This window comes from Microchirus variegatus, assembly GCF_963457635.1.
Source record: "Microchirus variegatus genome assembly, chromosome: 5".
In the NCBI taxonomy this organism is placed as follows: domain Eukaryota; kingdom Metazoa; phylum Chordata; class Actinopteri; order Pleuronectiformes; family Soleidae; genus Microchirus; species Microchirus variegatus.
The window spans coordinates 30,668,139-30,679,681 of record NC_139806.1 but is presented as its reverse complement, the minus strand read 5'-3'; the positions used below and the strand labels follow the sequence as shown (position 1 = coordinate 30,679,681).

The following is an 11,543-nucleotide window of genomic DNA, read 5'->3' as shown; positions in this document are numbered from 1 at the left end:
ACAGTGAATGAGTGAGTGAATGAGTGTGAATGAATGAATGAGTGAACTCCTCAGTCAAGCTGTTCCTGCAGCAGAGTCGCCCCCTGCTGGTGCTTCCATCATATTTCAAAGACCACGCCCACTTCTACAGTCAAATATTGACCAACAGACCATATATTGACAAAGGGGCGAGGCTACAGAACCAGAGGGCGGAGCTACAGGAGACAGACAGGATCTGCCTGACGGACGCGTTTAGACAGGAACCTGATGTTTGTCAAACACTGTGTGTGTGTGTTTGTAACTGTGTGTGTAACTGTGTATGTGTATATCCGTGTGTGTGTACGTGTGGTTTGTAGTTTCTCTGTAGCCGTGCAGGAAACAACGCCAAAACTGACGATACCAACAGCTGTGTGTGTGTGTGTGTCTCACCTGAGTCTGCTGTGATAATATGACAAACATCATCATATGAAACAAGTTTGACTCACAAACAATAACAATAATATTATAATAACACACACACTCACTCACACAGACAGACACACACTCACACAGACAGACACACACTCACTCACACAGACGGACACACTCACAGACGCACTCACACACACTCACAGACGCACACAGATACACACACACAGACACAGACACAGACACACACACACACCTGTGGTTCTGTTGTCGCTCAGAAAAGGTTCCACTTCCTTCAGGAATGAACGAGTGAGTGAGTGAGTGAAGGTGTGAGTGAGTGACTCCTTCAGGGGGCGTGGTCAGGGGGGCGTGAACGTTTCCTAATTCTTGTTCTCGTCATGTGACCATAACATTAAACTGAAACGTTAGAAACCATTAAATAAATCACTAGGACTGTGATGATGATTATGATGTATTTTATTGACAGACACACACACACACACAGACACACACACAGACACACAGAGACACACGCACACAGAGACACACACGAACAGAGTCAGTGATGAAAGACAACATTGAGTCACATAATTACAACACAACATTACACACAGGAAACACACTATGTGTGTGTGTCTCTGTCATGTCGTCCTCATAGAGACCAAAACCTGGTCCTAATGAGGCAGAACCTCATTCCTGAGGAACTGGTTCAGTTTTAGATTAAAGATTAACTTTCAGTGAGAACCTCCTCCTCCTCAGGCTCCTCCTCCTCCACAGGCTCCTCCTCCTCCTCATCGTGGTCTCTGATTGGTCCTCTTCAGTCGTCTTCTGAAGTGGACCGAGCGGTCGGCAGCTTCTGAGGTGGGTGGGGCCAATGTGACGCGAAGCTCCTCCCCCTCTGCATCGTCTTCATCGTCTTCATCAGAGCGCAGGTCGATGACATCACTGTTGAAAAGATTATTTCACTTCAGGGTAAAAGTCTAACCCTACAAAATAAAAGCTTTTTGTCTGTGGTCAATCTTACTGTGGACCCTGAAGTCTGGACCCAGACGCTGAGCTGTCTCTGAGGACATCAGAGGACACCCTGAGGACATCAGAGGACACCCTGAGGACATCAGCATCTGTGAGGACATGAGTGAGGACACGAGTGAGGACATGAGTGAGGACATGAGTGTCTCAGAGGACATCAGAGGACACCCTTAGGACATCAGCATCTGTGAGAACATGAGTGTCTCTGAGGACATCAGCATCTGTGAGGACATGAGTGAGGACATTAGTGTCTCTGAGGACATCAGCATCTGTGAGGACATGAGTGTCTCTGAGGACATCAGAGGACAATGAGGACATCAGTGTCCCTGAGGACATGTGCGTCAGTGAGGACATGAGTGAGGACATGAGCATCTGTGAGGACAAACACAGTAAAGAAGGAGTGGACACATAAGAATAGACATGAGAGTGGACACATGAGGACATGAGTTTGGACACATGAGAGTGGACACATGAGGACATAAGAGGACACATATGAGAGTGGATCCATGACAGTGGACACCCATAAGAGTGGACACATGAGGACATGAGAGGACACATTAGTGTAGACATGAGAGTGGACACATGAGAGTGGACACATGAGGACATGAGTTTGGACACATGAGAGTGGACACATGAGGACATAAGAGGACACATATGAGAGTGGATCCATGACAGTGGACACCCATAAGAGTGGACACAGTGTGGACACTTTAGTGTGGACATGAGTGGACACACATGAGAGTGGACATGAGGAGACACATGAGTGGACACATGAGAGTGGACACATATGAGAGTGGACACACATGAGAGTGGACACACATGAGAGTGGACACATATGAGAGTGGACATGAAGACACACATGAGAGTGGACACATGAGAGTGGACATGAAGACACACATGAGAGTGGACACATGAGAGTGGACATGAAGACACATATGAGAGTGGACATGAAGACACATGAGTGGACATGTGGACACACATTAGAGTGGACACACATGAGAGTGGACACACATGAGAGTGGACATGAAGACACACATGAGTGGACACATGAAAGTGGACATGAGGACACACATTAGAGTGGACACATATGAGAGTGGACATGAAGACACACATGAGAGTGGACACATGAGAGTGGACATGAGGACACACATGAGAGTGGACACATGAGAGTGGACATGAGGACACACATGAGTGGACACATGAGAGGACACACATGAGAGTGGACATTAGGACACACATGAGAGTGGACACATGAGAGTGGACACAGTTACCTGATCGTGTGTTGTCCGTCTTCTCCAGAGCCGACAGCAGGTTTCCTCTCTGTCACACACACACACACAGAGGAGGCGGGGCTTAGTCACACAGCACGACCAATCAGCATCATCACAGAGGTCACATGGTCTTACACTGGTCGTGTTGGAGGATCGTTGATGAAAGCACAGTTCAGTGTGTCGGCTGTAATCTCTGAGAGGAAGCCATCGCTGACACAGGAAACACTTCTCCTGGTTCCTGTTCCTGTCAAAATAAAAGCCCACTTAGTCTGAGAGGAAGCCGTCGCTGGCACAAGAAACACTTCTCCTGGTTCCTGTTCCTGTCAAAATAAAAGCCCACTTAGTCTGAGAGGAAGCCGTCGCTGGCACAGGAAACACTTCTCCTGGTTCCTGTTCCTGTCAAAATAAAGCCCACTTAGTCTGAGAGAAAGCCGTCGCTGGCACAGGAAACACTTCTCCTGGTTCCTGTTCCTGTCAAAATAAAAGCCCACTTAGTCTGAGAGGAAGCCGTCGCTGGCAGAGGAAACACTTCTCCTGGCTCCTGTTCCTGTCAAAATAAAGCCCACTTAGTCTGAGAGAAAGCCGTCGCTGGCACAGGAAACACTTCTCCTGGTTCCTGTTCCTGTCAAAATAAAAGCCCACTTAGTCTGAGAGGAAGCCGTCGCTGGCACAGGAAACACTTCTCCTGGTTCCCGTTCCTGTCAAAATAAAAGCCCACTTAGTCTGAGAGGAAGCCGTCGCTGACACAGGATACACTTCTCCTGGTTCCTGTCAAAATAAAAGCCCACTTAGTCTGAGAGGAAGCCATCGCTGACACAGGAAACACTTCTCCTGTTTCCTGTCAAAATAAAAGCCCACTTAGTCTGAGAGGAAGCCATTGCTGACACAGGAAACACTTCTCCTGGTTCCTGTTCCTGTCAAAATAAAAGACATTCAAACATTGATCTTTGTGTTTATGATGTTACAAAATCCTGCGTTAGCTCAGAACAAAAGGGGCAGAGCTTTCACGAGCCTTATTGTTAATACTCCCTGTGAGTTTGAAAGTAGGCGGAGCCTGGCGTCCGTACCTGCTGCCGTTGGTGTCGTCAGTTTCGGCGTCGTTTCCTCTGCGCAGTCGTTTCCTGCGCGGCTTCGAAGACACTACAAAGAGAAGAAGAAGATGAACTCACTGCTGCCACCTGCAGGTCAAATGTGGGCGTGGCCTCTCACCGTGGACGTCGCCGTCGCAGTATGCGGCGTGCAGCTCGATCTTGGCGGCGGGGAACGATCCCTGACAGATGGGACAGTCCACGTTAGCGTCAGGGGCTTCTGCCTCTGGAGACGACGACCTCTGAGGCTCCTCCCTCTGTGGCTCCTCCCTCTGTGGCGCCGCCCTCTGTGGCGCCGCCCTCTGAGGCTCCGCGTATCCCTCCATGTTTTCAGACGGTGGATCTGGAAACACACTCTGTTTTAATCACATATGGTTGTGAGCAGCAGGGGGCGCTCACAACACACACACACACACCTGTACCTGTGCTTGTCTTCATGGAGTTGGCGTCCTGTGTCTCCATTTCCTGTGGCTCCTCCTCCTCTTCCTCCTCCTCTTCCTCCTCCTCTACAGCAGCAGCAGCAGGAGGAGGAGGAGCCTCTGTGAGGACCAGCTCCACCTCAGGGGGAGGAGCCACAGTCATGTGACCTGGGGTCAGCTGAGCGCTCAGATCTTGCGTAGAGTCGCTGTCTTCGTTCATTTGAGTTTCTGTCAAAGAGAAAAGAGAGAAAAACATCAACAACAACAACTTCTTAGAGAATTTAAATAAAACAGAAGGAATCATTGTCTTCACTCTTCACCTGGACAAATGTCACAGTCAGAGTCCACCTGACCTCCTTCTCCTGCTGCTCCTCCTTCTCCTGCTGCTTCTTCTTTCTCCTCCTCTTCTGCATCACTCTGCTGTTTGCGTCTCAGTCTGAGAAGACGTCTGAGGATGAGCAGAAGAACTTTAACACACACACACACACACACACACACACACACACACACACACACACACACACACACACACACACACACACACACACACACACACACACACACACACACACACACACACACACACACACACACACACACACACACACACACACACACACACACACACACACACACACACACACACTTACCTTTTACCGTGGTTGCGTTCAGGTAAATCCTGCACAGTTTCAGCAGGTGACTCTGGTGACGGAGAGTTCTAGAAAAACAACAAACAATCAAACAAGTAAGTAACTAAATAAATAAATACTGTGAGTAAATAAATAAGTAAATATTAGGGCTGTCAAAATTAACGCGTTAACGCAGGATGATTAATTTGTGGAATTAACGCGTACATTTTTTTACGCATTAACGCACTTTCTCACTTTCATTGCGCTACGGGTAGACGTGCAGTTTATGAACAGGCAACTGTGGGGCTCTGAGCCGATAGGGGACCCTGAGCCGATAGGGGACCCCGAGCCGATAGGGGACCCCGAGCCGATAGGGGGCCCTCAGCCGATAGAGGGCCCCAGACACTCGGAGCCTGAGGGCTGTTGCCTAAATGCAGAGGTGGAAAAAGTACTAAAACATTGTACTCAAGTAAAAGTACCAATACTTTGATGAAATATTACTCAAGTAGACACCTGCCGTGTCTCCAGACGGCTCAGGTTTCTGAACCTGCGCTCGTTAGGTGTCCACCAGAGTGAAGGATCTTGACTGGGTGAGAGGCCGTCTTGATTTGTGTAGCGCTTGTGTTGTGCCCCTCACCCCCGTCCTAAACATAAGGGGGGTAGGGTAGGGTTAAGTGCACATGCCGGGAAAGCAGTCTGTAAAGTGCGGTCAGGTGGTGAAAAGCTGGTGTATCCAGTGTACCTTTTCGGCCCAACCGCTCGTCGCCATTTTAACGTCTGTTCGGACGCTACATTAATTTTGATTAAAAAAAAAAAGAAAAAAAGAAATCATCTCGCGACCCCAATTTTTAAAAAGTTATTTACAGTATTTTCATTTTTTCTATATATTTATATTTTCACATACTTCATTTATCTCTCCGTTCTTACAACAATATAAAGAGAAAATTAGAATTTTTCTGGCATATTTACGAATGGTAATTAATCGTGATTAATCCACAGCTACCCTGTGATTAATCTGATTAAAAATGTTAATCTTTTGACAGCCCAAGTAAATAAATAAGTAAATAAATAAATAAATACTGTAAGTAAATAAATGAGTAAATAAATAAATAAGTAAATACATTAATACTGTAAGTAAATAAATAAGTAAATAATAAATAAATAAATACTGTAAATAAATAATTAAGTACATAAATAAATAAATACTGTAAGTAAATAAATAAGTAAATAATAAATAAATAAGTAAATAAACAAATACTGTAAATAAATAAGTAAGTTAAGAAATACTGTAAGTAAATAAATAAATCAGTAAATAAATACATAAATCAATAAATAAGTAAATAAGATGTATCACAAGTGTAAAAGTGACGCAGTGACATGAAGACAGGACCGACTGACCACAAGTGACCACACGAGGCAGCAGAGAGGCCGTCATACCTCGGGCAGGGGGAGGATGGGTGGAGCCCACGGTGCTTTCCTCAACAGTGTCTTCTGACTGTGTCTCAGAGTGTGGGAGTAAACGTCCATCTGAGCCATGATCACCTGATAACATCAGAACATCCCAGAATAATCATGATCACCTGATAACATCACAACATCCCAGAATAATCATGATCACCTGATAACATCACAACATCCCAGAATAATCATGATCACCTGATAACATCAAAACATCCCAGAATAATCATGATCACCTGATAACATCACAACATCCCAGAATAATCATGATCACCTGATAACATCAAAACATCCCAGAATAACCAATTAACAAATACATCACCTGAGTGTAAGAGTCTGGGTCCAGACCTCGAGGACAGAACGGAATCCCCCAGTAGTAATGAACCGTTGGCCCGGCTGGCCCCGCCCTCTCACTGCTGATTGGCTGCAGTTCTCTCTCTGTGGTGGAAAGCTGCTGTTGACAGAAGACGCTGGAGAAACACAAGGACAGAGCTAACGCTAATCTGACCGTGGGTGTTATCTACCAAGACGATGCTAACGCTAATCTGACGGTGGTCGTTATCTACCGAGACGATGCTAACACTAATCTGACAGTGGTCGTTATCGACCAAGACGATGCTAACGTTAATCTGACGGTGGTCGTATCTACCGAGACGATGCTAACGCTAATCTGACGGTGGGTGTTATCGATCAAGATGATGCTAACGCTAATCTGACGGTGGTCATTATCTACCGAGATGATGCTAACACTAATCTGACGGTGGTCGTTATCGACCAAGACGATGCTAACGTTAATCTGACGGTGGTCGTTATCTACCGAGACGATGCTAACGCTAATATGACAGTGGTCGTTATCTACCAAGACGATGCTAACGCTAATCTGACAGTGGTCGTTATCTACCGAGACGATGCTAAGGCTAATCTGACGGTGGTCGTTATCTACCGAGACGATGCTAATGCTAATCTGACGGTGGTCACTATCTACCGAGACGATGCTAACGATAATCTGACGGTGGTCGTTATCTACCAAGACGATGCTAACGCTAATCTCATGGTGGTCGTTATCTACCAAGATGATGCTGTGATGAAGTCATTGTGTTTCCTCTACCTGCAGTCCGAGCCTGTCCTCACAGGACACCCTGTAGGACACTCTGTAGGACACCCTGTAGGACACTCTGTAGGACACCCTGTAGGACACTCTGTAGGACACCCTGTAGGACACCCTGGAGGACACCCTGGAGGACACTCTGGAGGACACCCTGGAGGACACCCTGGAGGACACTCTGACTGCTCCTCTGGGAAAACTGGACTGTCATAACCTGAGGGCTGCAGTGGACAGAAGACAGAGGAGGAAGAAGATATTCCATTTGTTGACCGGTCAGTTTAGTCTTAACTCCTGACAACTGTCCCAGCGTCAGTAAAAGACAAACTAACGTTTACGTGTGTTTTAAAAGTCTGGTTTAAGTCAGACTAACATGTCATTGAAGTCAGACTTAAGTCAGACCTCCTCCTCCTCACCTGCGTCTCCTCGCCCCTTCTTTCCTCTTCCTCTGATGAAGTTTGTCGGTGTGTCTCTTGCCATTGTCCTCTCTGGTCAAAGCTTGGACTCGTCGTCTCAGCGTGTCCTCGGTTCGTCTCTGAGGTCGTCCCTGTCTTTGGGAGAGGGGCGGGGCTTCCCGGGAAGACGGGGCTGTTAGGACGAAGGGAACAGGAAGTGGTTCTGACAGGTGACGTTACATTGTCCTGAGAGGAAGAGACAAAGCCCGTGTCAGGGACAGACATCCCACTAAACGTCGGACTTTTCAGATACTCTGGAATGAGCTGCGTCTCGCCATCGTTTCCTGACTCCGTCTCTGAGAAGGTGGGGCTTTGAGGACACGACGCTGCTCTGTCTGGGCTTCTGGGAAACTGGACATGGATTTGTGAGGACGAGCAGCTTTTCTGAGAAAACAACACAAACCCAGACGTCCTGCAGGATTCCAGAAGGTTCTGACTCAGACGAGGAACGTGAACCGCCGCTCTGCAGCCGCTCGCTGGGAAGGTGGGGGATTTACGGAGAGGAGAGACCTGTGGCGAGTCATCGACGACCTGAGACAAGTCGTCCGCGACCTGAGACGAGTCGTCCGCGACCTGAGACGAGTCGTCCATGACCTGCGACGAGTCGTCCATGACCTGCGACGAGTCGTCCGCGACCTGCGACGAGTCGTCCGCGACCTGCGGCGAGTCATCCACGACCTGAGACGGGTCGTCTGCGACCTGAGACGAGTCGTTCGCGACCTGAGACGAGTCATCTGCGTCCTGCAGCGAGTCATCCGCGTCCTGCCTCGAGTCATCCGCGACCTGCGGCAAGTCATCCGCGACCTGCGGCGAGTCATCCGCGACCTGCGGCGAGTCATCCACGACCTGCGAGTCATCCGCGACCTGCGAGTCATCCGCGACCTGCTGCGAGTCATCTGCCACCTGCGGTGAGTCATCCGCGGCCTGCGGTGAGTTATCAGCAAACTGCGGCGAATAATCCGCGACCTGTTGCGAGTTATCCGTGACGATATCGCCGACCTGCGGTGAGTCCAAGGTGAGATTGAAAGAGACAAAGAGAAAAACGTTTGTTAGCAGGGTGTTAGCAGGGTGTTAGGAGGCCTGCAGGCAGGGTGTTAGGAGGCCTGCAGGCAGGGTGTTAGCAGGCCTGCAGGCAGGGTGTTAGCAGGCCTGCAGGCAGGGTGTTAGCAGGCCTGCAGGCAGGGTGTTAGCAGGCTTGCAGGCAGGGTGTTAGCAGGCCTGCAGGCAGGGTGTTAGCAGGCCTGCAGGCAGGGTGTTGGCAGGCCTGCAGGCAGGGTGTTGGCAGGCCTGCAGGCAGGGTGTTGGCAGGCCTGCAGGCAGGGTGTTAGCAGGCAGGGTGTTAGCAGGCCTGTCAGCAGAGTGTTAGCAGGGTGTTAGCAGGCCTGTCAGCAGAGTGCTAGCAGGGTGTTAGCAGGCCTGTCAGCAGAGTGTTAGCAGGGTGTTAGCAGGCCTGTCAGCAGAATGTTAGCAGGGTGTTAGCAGAGTGTTAGCAGGACTGTAAGCAGAGTGTTAGCAGGTGAGTATAGAAAGGTGACTTGTATTGACTGTTATGAATGACTTTATATTATATTATTATTATTATATTATATTATGTCCACACTCACACATCCTTCTTTCTTCTTCCTCTCATTCTTTTCAGACGTCCTCGCAGACGTCATCGCAGACGTCCTCGCAGACGTCCTCACAAACATCCTCCTCCTGTTCCTCTGTGAGCACAGACCCAGAGTCCTGTCACCATCAGTGAGGAGGCTTTGACTATGAGAGGAAGTCTGTTCAACCATCTATGAGAGTAAATGAAATACAGCTGAACGTCTGACAGTGAACAGAAATACAGCTGAACGTCTGACACTGAACTGAAATACAGATGAACGTCTGACAGTGAACATCTGACACCTAACTGAAATACAGCTGAATGTCTGACAGTGAACTGAAATACAACTGAACGTCTGACAGTGACCGTCTGACACTGAACTGAAATACAGCTGAACATCTGACACTGAACTGAAATACAACTGAAGGTCTGACACTGAACTGAAATACAACTGAACGTCTGACACTGAACTGAAATACATCTGAACGTCTGACACTGAACAGAAATACATCTGAACGTCTGACACTGAACTGAAATACAGCTGAACGTCTGACACTGAACTGAAATACAACTGAACGTCTGACACTGAACTGAAATACATCTGAACGTCTGACACTGAACAGAAATACATCTGAACGTCTGACACTGAACTGAAATACAGCTGAACGTCTGACACTGAACTGAAATACAACTGAACGTCTGACACTGAACTGAAATACATCTGAACGTCTGACACTGAACAGAAATACATCTGAACGTCTGACACTGAACTGAAATACAACTGAACATCTGACAGTGAACTGAAATACAACTGAACGTCTGACTGTGAACACAAATACAGCTGAACGTCTGTCAGTGAACGTCTGTCAGTGAACGTCTGACAGTGAACTTCTGACAGTGAACTTCTGTCACTCACACTCTCTTCGATAGCCTTCTTCACAGCCTCCTCTTCCTGTTGCAGACGTAGCGCCCTGTCACTCGCTTCCTGTTCACTCAGACGAACGGCTAACTTCATCATCTCCTCCTCTGTCATCTCTGAAAACACAGGCAGGGGGCGCTGTGTTACTGTGACAGCTCAATCACATGGACACACACAGAGACACACACACACACAGACAGACAGACACAAACATACACACACACAGACAGACACAAACACACACAAACACAGACACACACACAAACAGACACAGACACAAACACAGACACACACACACACAGACAGACACAGAGACACACACGCACGCACACAGAGACACACAGACACATACACAGACAGACACACGCACACACATACACAGACAGACACACACACACACAGAGACACACATACACAAACACACACAGACAGACACACACACAGACAGAGACACACACACAGAGACAGACACACACAGAGACAGACACGCAGGCACACAGAGACACACACACACATACACAGACACAAACATACACACAGACAGACACAGACAGACACATACAGACAGACAGACACACACACACACACACACACACACACACACACACGTAACGACCAGGAAGATTCAGTCACGGACCGGAAGTTGATTTAATGGCGTTCTCACGCGTCCATCAAAGGTTCAGTCAGTGACAGTTCAAACACGTCCTCAAACACGTCCTCAAACAGCGGTGTCACGTGTTCATTTAAACGTTCACGTTCTTCAACAAAAACAACAAACCCGTGGCAGAAGAATCACTTTATAAACTCACGAACACAAACACAAAACACTGCTCGCCCGGGTTTCGCGGCGCCATGTTTGTTTCTGTTGACGTGGTCACGTGACTACTGTGACGTAAAGGCGGCGCTCACGTGTGTGTGTGTGTGTGTGTGTGTGCGTGCGTGTGTGCGTGCTTGTGTGTGTGTGTGTGTGTTCTTGTACTTGTGGCATACTGAGGACCAGTGAGGGTTTGAGGTCATTTTTACGGAGTGAGGACATTTTGGCCGGTCCTCACTTTGTTTTCATTGAAATCACTTCCTTAGGTTGCTATAACATGCTGTACTCAATTTGTCAAAAAACAAAAAAACAAACAAAAAAAAACAATTTGGACGACATAGTATAGTATGAGGTTTTTGTCAAATTTTGGACCAAAAAAGT

The 11,543-nt window shown here is 47.9% G+C and overlaps 1 protein-coding gene across 3 annotated transcripts; it reads right to left on the bottom strand.

The window, feature by feature from the left end:
- Positions 1 to 898: 898 nt before the first annotated feature.
- Positions 899 to 11,155, bottom strand: uimc1 (ubiquitin interaction motif containing 1). 3 transcript variants are annotated; one of them, XM_083889046.1, is made up of 16 exons: positions 10,986 to 11,155; positions 10,346 to 10,464; positions 9,443 to 9,619; positions 7,800 to 8,837; positions 7,390 to 7,607; positions 6,604 to 6,751; positions 6,261 to 6,365; positions 4,845 to 4,912; positions 4,515 to 4,642; positions 4,192 to 4,422; positions 3,897 to 4,118; positions 3,755 to 3,827; positions 2,823 to 2,931; positions 2,688 to 2,736; positions 1,412 to 1,508; positions 899 to 1,332 (listed from the first exon to the last, which is right to left on the bottom strand). In XM_083889046.1, the coding sequence occupies exons 2-16, from the start codon at positions 10,460 to 10,462 to the stop codon at positions 1,179 to 1,181; spliced, it is 2,934 nt and encodes a 977-aa protein (XP_083745172.1). In that variant the 5' UTR covers positions 10,463 to 10,464; positions 10,986 to 11,155; the 3' UTR covers positions 899 to 1,178. The 3 variants fall into 3 exon arrangements, with proteins under 3 accessions (XP_083745172.1, XP_083745173.1, XP_083745174.1); XM_083889047.1 differs by having other exon boundaries at positions 4,198 to 4,422; XM_083889048.1 differs by lacking the exons at positions 899 to 1,332; positions 1,412 to 1,508 and adding an exon at positions 1,692 to 1,788.
- Between the last annotated feature and the right edge of the window lie 388 nt (positions 11,156 to 11,543).